Source organism: Rutidosis leptorrhynchoides, chromosome 5, assembly GCF_046630445.1.
Source record: "Rutidosis leptorrhynchoides isolate AG116_Rl617_1_P2 chromosome 5, CSIRO_AGI_Rlap_v1, whole genome shotgun sequence".
Lineage (NCBI taxonomy): Eukaryota > Viridiplantae > Streptophyta > Magnoliopsida > Asterales > Asteraceae > Rutidosis > Rutidosis leptorrhynchoides.
In genome coordinates, this window is record NC_092337.1 from 130,238,122 (window position 1) to 130,256,478 (window position 18,357).

Sequence of the window (18,357 nt, forward strand, 5' to 3'; positions counted from 1 at the left end):
ATATAAAAAGTGATAAAATTACAATTTTATAAAAATATTATTTTTATATTACTATTTTATAAAAGTATTAATTGCGATATTAATTGCGATAATTAAAAGTACGATAATTAAAAATGCGATAAGATATAAAATAAAGGAATTATGCTTATTTAAACTTCCGTAATCATGATGTTCGACGTATTGATTTAAATTTATTACCATGGGTTAATTGTCCTTTGTCCTGGATTATTCGATATGTCCATACGATTTTGTCTATAATAGTCCATCAGTCATAAATATAAAGTGCGAGAGTCTTCGTCAAATTATCCTTATACCCGAAGTCAAATATTCCAACTAATTGGGGATTCGAACTGTAACAAGGTCTTAATACTTTGTTTAATGAATACCCTAGGTTATCGACTGCGTGTAATCCAAGGTTTTTCTACTTTGTTAACAATTACACCATCCCTTGAATGTAATCCACCCCTGTTTTAATGAGTCCATTAACTATTAATCCATTCCTGTGTTCGGTAAAATGAACGATAATTCGTATTTATAGATATCCCGCCCACCGTACCCGATTAAGTGTATGTGGTTATATATAGATACGTCAAATTGTAATCTTTATATTAAATTAACGAGGTATCGCTTAGTTAATATAAAGCCCATTAATAGCCCACAGTCCAATTTCCACAAGTGTCGTTCTTTTGTCCAAACCCCAATTATGGTACAAAGCCCAATTACCCCGTCTTTAATATCTAGCCCAACATCACGATTACTTCGATTTAAATAAGCATAATAATAACTTAGCTACGAGACATTAATTTAAAAAGGTTGAACATAACTTACAATAATTAATAATAGCGTAACGTTACACGGACAGAATTTTGACTTACACACTTACAACATTAGCTAACATAACCTTATTATTATTAATCTTAAATTCAAATTAAAATTATAAATTATATATATATATAAATATATATGTATACATATATATATATACATATATACATATACATATATATATATACATATATATATACATATATATATATATACATATATACATATATAGTATACATATATATATATGTATACATATATATATATATGTACATATATACGTATATATATGTATATATATATGTATATATATATATGTATATATATATGTATATATATATATCGTGAGAGAGAGAGAGAGAGATTGAATTGAAAAAGGTGTAAAAAATTCGTCCATAACTCGTGCTTTTTATAGAATGTGGGCAGCTACAGGACTCCATGCGATCGCATGAAGTTTCTTCTTTATGGCCATGCGATCGCATGGCTGCTTAGGACATCTCATATTACTTTGTTTTCTTGTTTGCCAACGGTTTTAATATATAATATAATATATATATAATTTTAAGAATTAATTATATATTATATTATATTCATGTGCATAGTTGACTTGTAATTTTTAGTCCGTTGCGTCGCGTGTTGAGAGTTGACTCTGGTCCCGGTTCCGGATTTTCGAACGTCCTTGCGTACAATTTAATATCTTGTACTTTGCGTTTTGCGACTCGTACTCTTGTAACTTTTAGACGTTTCTTATCAATAAATTGAATCTCTTGGAATGTACTTTGTACTTTTTAGCTTTTTGGTCGTTTGCGTCTTCAAATCGTCGAATCTGTATTTTGTCTTCACCTTTTAATATTTAAACGAATACTACTTGTAAATAGAACAATTTCAACCAAAAGCGTGTCTTTCTTGAAGGATAATGCTATAAAATATATGTTCATTTTTAGCATTATCAGTCTCCTAGCCGGTTAGCTGGATCTCACTTAGGCGTCGGCTTCGTGCTTCAATTCGTACAGTTTATGGTTCTTTTCCAGATCTGTATGATTATGTTTCTGTGATAATTTTTTAGCAAGTTTATGTCTGCCATGATTATATAACTTTTTTTCTATAATTAATGATTAAATATTGTGAATCTAGGATTAACTAGTCATTAATTCTATGATCCCTTATCCAATTCATATTATTTGTTTAGATCTAGTCCATCAAACATAGTGTTTGGATTGCATGCAAATTAGGTAAACATCATTGGTAGTAATAAAAATATATGAATAGTAATCACACTCATATAGTAAATTCACTATTGTTAGGTTTAATCGGAGATTCCTTACTTATGAGAATCTAATTGCCAATTACATGAAAGTTTAGTCAAAGATTGATTATCAGCTAGTAACTTGAATTGATGTGATTAGGTTTATCAACTTATCTAATTGTAAATCTAATTGGATGTTACCTTAGTGCACACCACAAGATTAGGGATGAATTTATCATGTAGTTATTTGAATACTATAAGTTAGGATATTGACGTTGAACACCCACTTAGTTAATATATGCTTTAAATCCTACTTTGTGAACTTTGCGTGACAACTAGTTTAACCTTTTAAGGGATGATGATTAGTCTATAATTATTGTCTTGCTATTTATTAATATTAGTAATGAATTATCAAATAATAATTCTCTTCTGATTTATCAATACCTAGTTACCACTTGCTTTTTAATTGCTTTTGTTTCTTTCTATTCTATTTAATTTAATTCCAACTTAAATCAGCTTATATTCTATCTATCTTGAGATAGTCTTATGAAAAATAAAAAAAAGATAAACTATAATAATAATAATTTCACATTTAAAATAATAATTGGAATAAGAACAACTTCTATCTGCTACCCGTGATCTCAAGGGGCGATACCTAACTAACTAATTGATATACTACCTTGATCGGGGTCTGTTGCTCATTAGTGTGTTAAAAGTGAAAAGTAAATTAGATAATATAAATCTAAAAGTTGACAATAAAGCTAAACACTTCACACACACTTTTGCACATCAAATTTTTGGCACCGATGTCGGGGATTGCAGTAAAAATAAATATATTGAATTTATTTTTGGTTTATCAACGTTTCTTGACGGATAGTGTCAAAGAATCCTTAGGCGGTAGGTTGCTGGATTGTCTGATTAAAGGGTCCTGCCTACTTACATATTGTTGCCTAGCCATCACGAATTGAAAGATTCTTAGATTGAAAGTTTATTTGATTATTTATTGTTAGCGATAAAAGTTGTTATTAATATATATATATATATATATATATATATATATATATATATATATATATATATATATATATATATATATATATATATATATATATATATATATATATAACACAAAAATAGAACAATTAATTAACCTTATATAGTATCCTTAATCTCCATTTCTTCATATCTTTCGTTATCAATTCAATTCTCTAATTCAAAATTAAATGAAGGAATAAAATCCTAAAATCTCTATAAATATTAAAATTTAACATTAAAAGCCTTTGAAATATTATTATAAATATTTCTTTTATTTTCTCATAAGACATATGACTACTCGATCTAAGAATCCTGTCCTAGAAAGAAAATTGTCAGATCCTGAAAAACTAGTGACCATAGCTAATCAAAGAATTATAGACTCTCTTGTAAGGAAACTAAATTTCGAGGAAGGAGAACCTACTTCCCGACCTCCGTCTCCTACAAATCCCGATTCTAATTTTTTGGGAATCTTTTTGATACAGACTCTAAAATGGGAGATAATAACTCAATGGAAGCTTTGATGAAGGCAAATAGTCATGGTTTAGGGCATTCAATTACTCAACCGGAGATAAGAGAACAGTTTGAAATTAAGGGTCCTATTTTCCATTTAATTAAAGATAATCAATTTAGAGGTACTGAAAAGGAGGATGCCAATGATCATCTCTGCCAATTTAAAGAAATTTTTAATCTGTTTAAAATTAGTGGGGTTGATAATGACGTTATCTAATTAATGTTGTTTCCTTGGTCTCTAAAAGATGGTGCCAACGAATGGTTGAACTCTTTACCTGAAAGGGAAATTACTGATTGGGGTACTATGGTTGAATTTTTTTTAACTAGGTTCTTTCATGCTTCTAAAACTGTTACTCTACAAACTAAAATTGCTAACTTTAGGCAAAAGTGTAATGTGAATTTATATGCTGCATGGGTTCGGTTTGCTCATTAGCTTAGAACGTGTCTGCAATATGGTTTGAATACTTTTAAAATTATAACTCTATTTTATAAAGGATGTGATATAGCAACTAGAAGGGAGATAGATACTTCAGTTGGGGGTAACATCATGAGTAAGACTACTAATGAGGCTGACACACTAATTGATAAGTTGGCTGCTCACTCACATGAATGGCACCAAGATCTTGGAGTTTCTCGTTCAGTAAGTGCTATAGGTTATGACTCTGAGGATGTTTTGAAGGCGATGAATGCTGAGTTAGGTAATCTAAGCAGACAGATGGAAAAGCTTAATAAAGAAATGCATGTAATGAAGGTAGGATGTCAGAAGTGTAATGGTCCACATTTAACCAAGGATTGTGTTAACAGTTTGACAATGGAACAGGTTAAAAATGTGTCTTATGTGGGTCAGAATTTTCAAAATAGGAATCCTAATTTTCGTCAATTTAATAACTACCAAGCTCCGTTTCCAAACGCGTCTAGAAATCCACTAGGTTTTGACCCGACTAGGGCGCCCTATATTCTAAACCAACAACCCACTAATCAACTTGAAAAATGATCCAATCTTGAAGAAAACATTCTTACCTGTATTAAAAGCCAAAATGAGGCTAATGAAGTATTCAAAACTCAATTAGCTCAAGTTCAAAATAAGCACTAAGCCTCCATCCAAAGTCTAGAATGTAATGTTGCTAAGTTGTTTCAATTAGTTGAAGGAAAAGGTTCGTCTAGTACTGAGAAGCTGAAGCAAGTTCAGTTCGAAAGGTAAATGTTGTTAATGTGGTTGATGATGATTAGGGAAGTAATGATGAAATAGAGTTGGAAATAGTAGTTAATGATGCTGATGAGTTTGAGTGGTATAAAAAGTTTGTTGAAAAAGATGGAGAAGATAAGATGGAAGTACAACTCGACGTTTTAGACAATGAATCTGATAAGCTTCTAGATGAAGAAGAGGATGAAAACTTTCCAAGGATGATGGAGTTGTTGAAACAATATGATTCCTTAGATTATTTCCACCCATAGGAGTTCATTATAAGCTTTAATGATCCTCAACATGCTCATGATGAAGAGAAAGTGGCGGTTCTAAAAGATAAGGAGGTAATGGAAGCTAATGGTGTTCGTATGGTTGAGCCAAGTAAAGTTTTGACAAACTCTTATTCTGAGTTTCCTATTGTTCAATCTGATCTAGGGGAATTTCATATCTCTTTTTTCATTCGTGGTCTCGTTCCTATTCGTGCTTTAGCCGATACTGGTTCAAGTGATAATGTTATGCCTTTCAAGTTATATTATCGTTTGGAATTACAATTGTTGGAGCCAATTAAAGCCGTTCTTTCTTATGCTGATAATAAAATTCACGAACCTTTGGAAATTGTAAAAAATATCGAAGTTAAGGTGGGATTTGCTAACTTCCTAGTCCATTTCATTGTGATGGACATGGGGGAAGAATCAATTACTCATCGCCTTTTAGGAATATCTTTCCTATCTACTGCTCGTGCCAACATAGATTATCGCGATAACACCATTGTGATCTGCCAAGGTAACTATGGTGAAATCATTCCCTATTGTTGCTAGATCAAGTCTCCATAGAAAACCGGTTCGTTTAACTAGAGATAAGTGTTGGGAGGATAGTAGTGAGAATGTTGATTACTTAGAATATTAGCTTGTTAAGAAGGAGTTCACTATATAGGAAGTTATGCTAGAATACATGAAGGAGTTTCATAAGGTAAGTGAAGATGTAAAGAAGAAAATTAAGGAACTTCAATTGGGTTATTAAGAAGCATCTTTCAAAAATAATATGGCTGCTTTAAAAATGATGAGGAATATTAAGTTGCTTAAAAAGAAAAAGAATGTGGATGGTTAGAACTTAGAGTTTATGGAGTAATCAGCACGGAATATGAGTCACGCAACCGACTCTATAATCAAAACTACCTATCCCTTTTATGTTTTTATGAAATACGTGTTTAAGTGTTTAAGTGTAATGTTTTAAATGTTTAAATGTGTTTATGTTTCTAAAGAACAATTATTTTCCTACTAAGTGTTTTTAAGTTCATTAATAAAAGTTTTGATTTGTTTTATGCATTATGTTTGTTTTGAGTTCATTATTTTAAGTTTGTCATCTTGGAGCTATAATTCTGCAATTTTCCTACAATTCAAGTAATATCATTCTCCTCCCTTTACTAATTCTGTCTTTCCATTATCCTTTATAAAGTCTAATTTTATTCAAGTGAGGACATTGCATAATCTTAAGTGTGGGGAGAGAAGTGAAGATTCACTTTATTGAATACCAAGATATTAAAAGTGCAAAAAATTGAAAAAAAAATTAAAACTTTTCTTGAAAAACTTTGAAAAATCAAATTTTATCTTGTATTAAAAGACTTTGAAAAATGTGAGAAAAAATTTGTTTAAGCCTTAATAAAAGGTAATGTAAATGTGTTTTACATCAATTTTTAGCCAGTCACCCATGTCATTAGCACTTGAAATACATACCCAAATATAGAGTGCTAGTAAAAATTCCAAATAAGTTACAATTAAGAAACTTTAGTGGAACATCCTCAGACCGGGCCTAAATGTAAGATGACATTTTTACCTTTAGATATAATTGAGTGGTTATTTTTGCTTTTATTTTAATTAAATGAATAGTGTTATTATATTATTTGTTTAAAGTTTGTGACAAGGGTCACATAACATGTTTTTTATTTAATTTAGACTCCGTTAGGGCCTCCTAATGAGGTACGTAAGTTTTCAGATAACTGATAAATACATGTGTGTCGTAGAGTATTGTGATAATACACAATTAAGTGTATACCTGTTCTCTTCTCTTTTCATGTGTGGCTGTTGTATGCTAGTTCAGTTTGCTTATGCTTAATCTGTTAGATAGTATCCATTCACTTAGCGGTTGTGCTAATCCCCCACATTTCCACACATTGCAGGTTTAGGTACTGCTAGTCACACGGGTGTTGCAGTCGGGTTAGAAGACATGTTTGACTGAGAGCTTAACTCTGATGTTTTCTTACTTTGTTTTAAAACTGGCTGTGACCAGAGTTTTGTACTATTTTATGTAACACCATCTTTGTGTAGCGTTGTAATGTATGTTAACAATGTTAGTTTATAAATTGTGTTTTTGTAAACGTTAACCGGGGCTATTTCGATAATTATCTTTACTTCCACTGTGAATAAAAAACATCAGGGTGTTACACTTAGCCTTTTAGATAAAACCCAAATAAAACCAAATTTTCATTCCTACGATTATGTTTAGGTTATTAATATTAAATTTTAGTTCACTTTATCTTGTTTAGTTTTTATTCTATCACTTATTTTTACAAAGAAATAATCGGTTTAAATTAGACTTTCAATTATAATTAGCTATTATATTTTAGTGTTTGTGGCTTTTTAACTTAGTTCCGATCCAAAGTGGTTTCTAAGGTTCCATAATGATTCCACGATTTACTCATTAATATTTAAAGTGCATAATAATAAATATAAATCACCACCATTTGACCTATCATGATGATCGTTCCTTAAAGATCATATCTAATAAACATGATATTCAGCGCTATTATTTGAAAGAGTATTATACTCATACATGAGATGAAGAAAAGAGCCCAATGAAGGCCAACATATCTGGAAAAAAAATGATGAATATGTCAAAAATTGTGAAACGATTGCAAACTTATAGCCACTACCATATGGCATAATAATCATGGACAACTGAAGACATAGAAAGAATTAAATCTCATAGCGCTTAAATGCTATAAGCATTTTTTTAACCATTTAATCTTAAACTTAATCCTTATGCACTGCAATATTAATGTAGAAAAGGGTATGAATTTGGCTTAGTAGAAAAGTTAGAGTGGATAAATACACAAACGATATAATTTTAGCTATAATTGAAACTTCGATTTTGAACTTAAGACTTAATTGTAAGATTATTCTTGATTTATCTTTGTACGAATCAGTTAAAAGTTATGATTACTAAACCTTATAAAGTTTGATTAATTTAATATTCATACCCTCCTTTTAAACCAAGTTTATTTTTGTCATGCCACCTTAATACCCTAAAATCCATAAAAGACCGGACTTATATTTCCTTTGATGCATTGTTAAGGTAAATATAAACAAAACTAAAAGATGTTTTAAAAAGAATTCAAAGTCTTAGTTTATCTTAAATTCATTTGCTTACTTGAGGATAAGTAAGGTTTTAAGTATGGGAAATTTGATAACGCCCAAATTTTTTATAAACATTTTAAAGCGTTATCTTGGTATTTAAACGACATTATAAGTACTTTTACATATAAAAGATAATAAATATTGTAAAAGTGAATTTTGATATGTTTGTTTATTGAATATGATTAAACAGGATAAAAACTGGAAAAAAGCAGAAAATACAGTGAAGCCACCGGCTGAAATGAGTAAAGCCGCCGGCTAGAGTGAAGAAATTCCAGAAAGTTCCAAAATCAAGCCAGAAATTGAAGAACTTGAAGTCCAAGAAAAAACACAAGGTTAGCCGCCGACTCTATCACCTTAAGCCACCGGCTAGATTAAAGATTCTTGTATGTAACGCCCAAGTCCTGTTTCGGATTGTTAGAGACAAAGCTGCCGACTAGATCATCCTAAGCCGCCGGCTAGACTTGTAGAAAGGTGGTTTTTTGAGCTTGAAGAACAAGTAAAATGCACAGAAGAGTTAACCGACTTAAGGTTTAGCCGTCGGCTAAACCTATACTACCCGCCGGCTAGACTTGATTTTTCCAACCCAATAAAAAATGACAATTTTCCAGTTTTCATATATGTATTCAATTTTAGGGTTAGCCACGAAAAGTTACAAATTCTTTTTGGTTTTAGTTTATCTTTCAAGTTGTAATCAAACAATATTTCATTCAATTCTAGTTTCTTTTTACCTAATTAAGGAACTTCATATTTTATATTCTCATATGTTTTATTTAAAGTTTACTTTACTGTTTTTACATTTCTGTTCGTCTACCATTATGAACTATACGTTCATAGTGGTTGCTGGGACAAAAACTAAACTGTTTGAGAATTAACGATGAATACACTGGATTTGAGTATCCTAGCCACCGGCCGGATCTCACTTAGCCGTCGACTTCGTGCTTCAATTCGTACAATTTATGGTTCTTTTCCGGATTTGTATGATTATGTTTATGTGATAATTGTTTAGTCTGTTTAGGTCTGCCATGATTAAATAACTTGTTTGACATGCTTAATGATTAAATATTGTGAATCTAGGATTAACTAGTCATTAATTCTATGATCCTTTATTCGATTCGTATTACTGGTTTAGATCTAGTCCATCAAACATAGTGTTTGGATTGCATGAAAATTAGGTAAACATCAATGGTAGTAATAAAACTAGAAGAATATTAATTACGTTCATATAGTAAATTCAATATTTTTAGGTTTAATCGGAGATCCCTTGCTTATGAGAATTTAATTGTCAATTACATGAAAACTTAGTCAAAGATTGATTTTCAGCTAGTAACTTGAATTGATCTAATTAGGTTTATCTTCTTATCTATTTGTCAGTCTGATTGGATGTTTCCTTAGTCCACACCACAAGATTAGGGATCCATTTATCATGTAGTTATTTGAATACTATAAGTTAGGATATTAACTGTGAACACCCACTTACTTAATATATGCTTTAAATCCTACTTTGTAAACTTTACGTGACAACTAGCTTAACCTTTTTAGGGATGATGATTGGTCTATGATTATTGTCTTGCTATTTATTAATATGAGTAATTAAATTATCGAATAATAATTCTCTTCTGATTTATCAAGTCCTAGTAACCACTTGCTTTATAATTGCTTTGGTTTCTCTCTATTCTATTTAATTTAATTCCAACTTAATTAACTTATATTCTATCTCTCTTTAGATAGTCTTATCAAAAATAAAACAAAGATAAACTATAATAACAATAATTTAACATTTAAAATAATAATTGGAATAAGAACAACTTCTATTTACTACCCGTGATCTCATGGACGATACCTAACTTAATAATTGCTATACTACCTTGATCGGGTTATGTTGCTCATTAGGGTGTTAAAAGTGAAAAGTAAATTAGATAATATAAACTTAAAAGTTGACAATGAAGCTAAGCGTTTCGCACACACTTTTGCACATCAATTATCTTAACAAACTAATACCCAGAATTGCAATTTCAACTCAAATTGCACTTGACTTTCATGACCATGTCAAACACAACCGATAATCACCACTCTTTAGTGATTGTCTCATAAAACACCAATTAGCCTCCTAAATCAAGTACTTAAGTACTTGAATTATCAAAGCATAACTAACACCCTAGGTTCGACACTAATCAAGGTTTTCACCTAGTTTTGACTCACAAAACCATTACTCAAACCACAAACACAAAATTTTACAATTAATTAGAACTTTAAATTCAACAACTATTTTTCTAAACTCGTCATCAAACCCTAAACCCGTCACATTAGGGTTCACATACCTAATCATACACTCAAATCGCCTAATTTACATAAAAATGGGGTTTATAACACATCACCAACCCAAACCCTAACCCTTATTTAAAATCAAAGATGAAAATTCGAATTAGGGTTTTACCTTAGCTCAAAGTGTAGTCTACAACTAAAACACACAAGTTGGGCTCTATAAATGGGTTGGAATCACCTTCTTCTTTCTTAAATGAGCGTTCTCTCACTAGAAATTTCTCACTCTAAAAGTGGAAAGCTCTCAAGAACACATGAAATCTGGAAAATAAATCTCATGACCTTTATTGTGGTTAAAACTCGTCCGATGAAAAATTGCACATAAGTCGATTATTTACTAAAATTGCAAAATGGTCCTCCTGCTGCTAGCCATTCTGCGCGGAGTGCAGATACTCGGCGCAGTGCACCATAAATTATATTAAAAGGCGACCAACGAATGACAAAAATTTATTTATAAACCCATGAAAAGGGGTTTTTGTCAAACGACTACAAATTATATTAAAATACGACTAGCGAGATGCTAGAAGTAAAAAAACTTACAAAGTGTTCAGTGGGTTTTGTAATCAGGCTTTCTACTATTAGACTGTAATGTTTATTAAACTTGTATTTTTGAAAATTTTGTATCAGATAAAATATCACGTGTCGAATTTTTTTATGGCAGTGATTCCGCATTGCCTTCCTATAATATGTGTTAGAACAACAATTCTACGCTTAAAATAGTGTAAATTGTGTCTTAACCTTAAATTTAAGGGAGTATTCAAGAGGGCTATAAATACTCCTAAGAATACTAGTCAATAGACATTGTACTTACATTGAGATCAAGGAAGCTGCGGAAATTTAATTTTTACTCTTTGTCCGTTTCTTATATTCTTTCCGTTTCTGCAGTCCAACTTTGTTCATACTTATCAAATGCTTCAATCTCTTATTGCTATGATGTAATCATGTCCTAACAATTGGTATCAGAGTGTCCAGGAGTGATATACATCACTTAATCAATCCAGATTACATCAATTTAATGGAAGTTTGATCAATCTGTCATCCAGCTTTGATGAAAACTAGCGAACATCACTTGATTTTGATATGTAGTGATTATAATTGATCGAAACTCTTAAAAAAGGTGTATGTGGATTAGTAGAACATATTCCAGTTGGTTACAGAGAAATTCAAGAACAACTCAACATAAATTTGAAGATTTTTGGTTCATTTTTGAGTTTCAAGCATATTTTTATTGTTTGATTTATTTTAGGCTTAAATTTGCAGGTTTTTGGATTGAGGATTAGTCATTGAAGTTCGTGAATCACTTACGCTGCAATTAGAGTGTTCAATTTCTGGATTTCTATTTGTTTTGATGATTTGAGCAACTAAAGGACAATTAACTTCCATTTGTTTCTCATATTGTCTGATTCTATTCTTGAATTTGAAGGTTAATTAGTTTAGTTTGTTTTACTTTGAAGGGCAAAAGTAATTCGAATTAGCTTCAGGAAGATTATATGGGTTTGCAGAAGTTTGGATTTGATTTCTATTCAAATCGGACACTTCACTGTTTGGATTTGTTCTTGGTTAAAAATGTACACTTGATACTTTCTTAAAACGGACATTTCTATTACTAACTTGTTTGTTTGCAGGTTCTTGACCATTTTTGGAATGTTTTCCGGTTTGGTTAATCATAGCATTGAATTTCAATCTATCCGTTTTTGCTACTGTCCGCTTATGCTGCAGTATTACTCTGTGCATTTTGCTATACTGTGCTATCTAGCTGGTTTTGAAAACTTTTCAGATTTTGGATACACTCTCTATTTCATAGATCTTTGTCAGATTTTGAGAATTGACCGATTTACTGTTCGATTTCAAATGTTCAGCTTTGACACGTGTACTTAGAATCTCTTACTGTCAGTTTCACAACTATTCGGCTTTCTTTGTCCGATTTTGGAAACTTTGAGGTTTTGCTACTATCCGGATCTGCTGTCCGTTTTTGGAGATTTTGATAAGCTTGGTTATTGTCCATTTTTAATGACCGATTCTTACAATTTAAAATGACAACTCAAGATGCTCTCATTATTTTTTCGGATACCAAAGCACTAGTGTTGTTTGAAGGATAATACTATCAATGGCATGAACGTATCACTCAATTCATTGATTATAAGGGTGAAAAGGCCATGTATATCTGGGAATGTATTCGAGATGGTCCCGTTGAAATTAGACATATTGAAACTGGTGTTGTGCTCACATACTATGAAATTATAGGAGTTATTCGTGAACATGCTCAAGGTGATTTTGAAGCTAAAAACATCATGTAGAAAGCAATTCCATATGAATTATACAAAGATATTGATAGAAATAAATCAGCTAAATCAATTTCGGATTAGATCAAAAAGCAACAGGAAGGGTATAACATGTCTGAGATTACCAAGATGAACAATGCTCTTACAATGTATGAGGATTTCAAGTAGGAGAAAGATAAATTGTTAAAAGATACATACAAGAGGTTTACTGTAGTTATCAATGAACTCAAGAAATGTCGCTTGGTGAAACGCAATGCTGAAATCAACATGAAATTCATCAAAAAGCTAAACTCTGACTGGTCATCCATTGGTATCATTATTCAAACAACAAAGATGATCGACAAGATGAGCATTCATGATCTTGTTGGTACTTTGATGATATACCAACCTGAAGTATCTAAGATTCAAGCTGATAAGAAAGAAAATGTACAAGTTGATCCACCGGCCTTAGTTGTTAAGCAAAAGGGTTATCAGAAAAATTCTTCAAAGAGTTTTTCCAAGAAGGCATCAACTTCATCTAATTCTGAGAATTCTGTTGATGCATTTTCTGTAAGTCCCTAGACATCTATCCTACGTTTGTGATTAGTACTTCAGTTTATGGGCTACCATGGTCGCTCGTTATTATCCTACCAGTGTTTATATGTGGTTACAAGTACTGCAGGAACGCGATATGGAAGTTTGACTATCTTAGACTCAGTCAGACGTACGAGTGAAGTCTCACTCGTACGGCTGACAAGCTCATACGCATGAGTGTGCTGAGCTGAGTCACAAACCTAATTTGTGTAAACATATACGAGTGAGTGATCACCCGTACGGTTGAGACAGCCAACTCGTACGAATGAGGGCTGACTCGCACGGTTGAGTCAACAGCAGGGGTATATAAGTGTTATGTTCTTCATTTTAAGTTAATCCTCTCATTACACACACATCACTCAGATCTGGTAGCATTGTCCGATTCTCTCTCAACCCAAATCACTCAAGAGGTGAATAATAGCTCTAGGTGTTAATCTAATCACACATCCATTATTGTGGTTTGACTATATTAATCCCAAAAAGCACAATATTCACTAGAATGGTTTGATTCACTAATTCCGCCTTTGTGTGAATTAAACCTGTTGATTTCGAAGTTCCTAGTCATGTTTCATCACTGGTATCAGAGCGTTGGTTGTGATTTCAACATCATCTAGTGATTTTTGGTGATTAAAGAGTTTGTTATTTTGGGTTTTTGAGTTTAGAGTGATTTTTGATCAAAAAGGAATCATTTTTACGTGTGTAATTGTGATTAGAGAGTGTGTTTATGCTAGTTTAGTGCTAATCCAGCTTGTGGACAAAGAAATTGAGGTTTAACATCAATTTCTAGGGTTTTTGAGTGAATTAGGTTGAACAGCAACCCACACGAGTGGGGCTGCAAAATTTGCTCACTGCCGCGGTTGACTAAGCGGTTGACATCACTCGTGAACTCACACGCACAGTTTAGCATAACCTTGTTAGGTTAAGTAACTACAATCTGATCACACGAGTGATCATACGGTTGACTGTGACACATACGAGTGATCATACGATTGATCCTTACTCGCACGTCTGAGACTTAGTGATTGGCTCTTTTGTTTAAGTAGTGACACGTACGCTAGAGGTTGTGACACATACGTTTGAGATTGTCACTCGTACGGTTGATATCCTGAACCGCACGGTTTACCTTTTGGTAAAATTTTCAAGATGTTTAATTCAAACGATTACGCGTTAGCTGCACTGTTAGTTCAGAGTATTACGAATATGACTCAATGATTACTCCTTGCTGAGAGTGAATCCGGAAGTGGTACGAAATGTCCAAGGTTAATGAATATGGATAATTATTCTACTTGGAAGTCGAGATTTAAGATTTGGTCTGATGGTCAGGACACGAAGTTTTGGAAGTACATTGAAACCGAATTTCAATGGCCACGTTCACCAGTTACAAATGAATTGTATACGTTGGATAACATTCCTTTGGAAGAACGTGAAGAATATAACTTGGAAAAGAAGATGTACTGTAACTTGACAAGTGCTCTTGATGGTCCGATTTTCCATCAATTTCTGTGTCATGATAACTCATTCAAGATATGGGAAGCACTTCGTACTTTCAATGAAGGAAATACATCTTACAGAACTAGAAAAGGTTTAGAGTTGAAAGCTGAGTTTGATCGTTTTCATTGGAAAGTCGGAGAATCTATTACGGAATTGGTTGAAAGATATCATCATTTGCTAGCTGAACTACACAAGCATGATGTAACCATTACTGATAAAGATAAAGTGACGTGTCTAGCTGGAACATTACCATTAGAATGGAATGGTTTCGTACTAACTATGAAAACCAGTGGAGAACTTGCTACTGCTACAGTGAACTCGTTTATCGCAAGACTTCAAGAAGAAGAGTTAGAGTTGTTAAATAAAGTCAAGAGGTCTAAACAAGTTCAAGACACCAAAATGTATTGTCCGAATGGCTATACACCTCCTAAGTCAGCTCATGCTCCATTTCAAACAGCTTTTGCTACAAACAATCAGAATATGTATGGTTTGAATGTTAGCAGTACACCTATTCAACAACCTTCGTATCCACCACAAGCTTCACCATGTTCTCTTAATACTCAATCACAGCCTACTTCCAATACTATAGAGTCATCTACACCGACTGCATCAGATGTTCTATCTGTACTTAAGATCGAGAACATAAGGAAAGCTGGGAAAGAAAAGATTAGCAAAGATATAGCTTTACTATCAAGCCTTGTTAATTCCTATGATAATTATCTTGATGGTCGTGTAGGTAACATTCATCTAACAACTGAAGATTATCATCAACTTGATAAAGATGAAGCATAAAAAATGGATATTATGTGGGGTATGGCAAATCTTGTGAGAAGAGCAAGAGATTACGAAGAGCGAACTGGAAAACCGATCAGTCTGACCAAAGATACAAAACTAGGATTTGATATGAATACTGTTACCTGTTATAACTGTGGAGAATTAGGTCATTTTTCAAGACAGTGTACAAAACAGAAGAATCAGGGTAATCGTAATCCGTTCAAGAATCAGAACTACAGTTCTTAGAGTCAAACAACTAAGCGTGAGATTTACATTACTGATAAAGTAAATGAACCAGAAATAGCTGAGACTCCTAACAAAGCTTTGGTTGTCATTCATGGAGATGCTGATGATTGGTCTATCAAATTGAATGTAGATGATCAACAACCGAAAGCAAACATGGCAAAGATCACTGAAATTGAAGAAGAGTGTGCCACTAATCAAAATTTAATTGAGAAGCTGACTGCTCGTGCTGAAAGAGCTGAAGAATTGTCTCGAACCATTTGAAAGGAGAAGATTCAGAAACAAGTTAAAGAAAAATTCAAGAATGCACGTGATTCAGTTCCTCGCACACTGAATCTGGAAGTATTTCACCAACATCGTCAGAGGACTACTACAAAAACAGTTGGAAGGATAGATATGGTGATACCTCAGTGTTTGAAGACAGTCTAGAAGCTGATCAAAGTGAAGAAACATTGGTTGATGCTGACAAAGAACTAGACGAATGGGGTAAAATGATTTTCGAAGAGTTGGAAATGTTAGTTCTCATGGGTGAAGGTTCAGATCTTAAGAGTGTAAATTCAGAACATAATGTTTCAGATGAAATCTCAGAATCAGAAGTTGAAGTTAAAGCTGATCATACTAGACTTGATCAAACTAGTTTTGATGCACTGAACAATAAAGCAGTAGATTTACTAAAGATGTGGTTATCAAAAAGTGATCTTGAGAAGGTCACCGGGTTAACAAGAGCTAAGGATATTTGGAACAGACTTGAACATATTCATTTGGGAAAAGATGCTGATACATCAGAGTTTCTTACAGATTCATCAGAATCAGAAGATGAGCTCGATGATGGGAAAAAGACAGATTACTTTGCATTTATGGCTGAGACTTCTTCATCAAATAACGCTCAATAGTTATCTTCTGATCCATCTACTGATAATGAATGTGTTAAATGCGCTAAATCTAAAATAACCATAGACAATTTAACAAAGGCTTATGCAGAGATGAAAGAAAAATGGCACGCAGACCATGTGACCACTAAGGTTGAAAACGAGTTGAAAGAGCAGATCAAAGTTTATAAAAAACAACTTCATGATCTTAAATGTTATAACTTTGACATAAATCAAGCTTTAATTAAACGTGTTGACACTATTAATGAACTAAAGAAAGAAAATGAATGCGTTAAAGCTGATTTAGAAGCAATTTCAATTAAAATGAAATGTTGGGAAAGTGCGTCACAGTGAAATGCATTAATGGTGGAAATTAATGACACCAATGGCAAGGGTATTGGATATAAGTCTGCATCTCCTCCTTTTCAGAACACATTTGTTAATGCAAACATAGTTGACGATCGACCAGAAGACTGTATTCCTCCTAGTTACGAAGATTACGTTGAAAAGAATAAAAAGTGTAGCTCAACTAAGAATACAACTTCTGATGATACTGCTGAAGGTGCTCTAGATCATGAGGAAGATAGGAAAACTGGTTTAGGAGATAACTCTAAGACAAGTAGGGTTAGAACACCAAAAGGTCCTGTTAAAATTTTAAGAAATCCTAAATTTGGTGACAGACCTGTTCCTCCTGTTACCCCTAAGCCTGTTTCAAACGATAAGCCAAATGATTCTCATGTGTTCGTAAGAAAACAAGATCCTTCATCTTCGAATTCTAATAACGTGTATGAATTTAGGGGACATAGAGAGTTTCGTCAATGTTTTAATTGTGCTATCTTTAGACACATTGCTGCTTATTGTCCTAGAAGAGTTCGTTCCACTAGACATAAGATTGACTTGACACATGATAATTTTAGATCATCTTATGCTCATAGAACAAACTCACCAGTAAGTAATGAACATCATGATAAGATGTTTAAGAAAAATGTTATTTATGGAGATCCTAAGAGAAAGAATTTAAATAGATCTGTGTCACCTGTGAAAGGTAAAATTCCAAAGAGAAGTTTTGAGGAAAATGTGACAGGGGTTCGTAATCAAGAAAAATGTTTTGAACCAAAGGCACGATCACCCTCGCAAAAAGCTAGTCGTCGAAAATACTTTTCCCGTAACAGACCACAAATGAGTCGCTCCGAAGATGAGCAAAATGTGAAAAACCAGAAGAGCCATATTGCTACTTCTAAACTGTCTAATTTTATGGTTTCAAATGATGAGATTCCACCGAACTCAAACGGGAAATGGATGAAATTTCAAGCTATGGGTGTTAATGGATAACCTACTGCCATCCGGACGTGGGTTCCCATTATCAATTAATATTCTTAATGTGATATGCAGGAAACCAGGGTACCTGCAAACAACACCTAGATAGTGGATAGCGGCACTTTGAGACATATGACTGGACATCTATCTCTTCTTTCGGATGTACACCCAATTAAGGGAGGTTATATTGCATTTGCTGGAGATAAAGGAGGTCACATTTCAGCTTAAGGTTTATTGAAGAATGAGAAAGTCAGTTTCGACAAAGTGAACTATT

The 18,357-nt window shown here is 32.8% G+C and overlaps 1 protein-coding gene across 1 annotated transcript; it reads left to right on the forward strand.

Annotated features, from left to right (window-relative positions):
- Positions 1-5,149: 5,149 nt before the first annotated feature.
- On the forward strand, positions 5,150-8,474 carry LOC139849025 (uncharacterized). The gene is made up of 3 exons (XM_071838702.1): positions 5,150-5,585; positions 6,765-6,778; positions 8,406-8,474. The coding sequence occupies exons 1-3, from the start codon at positions 5,150-5,152 to the stop codon at positions 8,472-8,474; spliced, it is 519 nt and encodes a 172-aa protein (XP_071694803.1).
- Positions 8,475-18,357: the final 9,883 nt, after the last annotated feature.

Excerpts from the sequence above, each read along its gene's own strand:
- LOC139849025 (XM_071838702.1), top strand. The coding sequence starts at position 5,150 with ATGGAAGCTAATGGTGTTCGTATGGTTGAGCCAAGTAAAGTTTTGACA.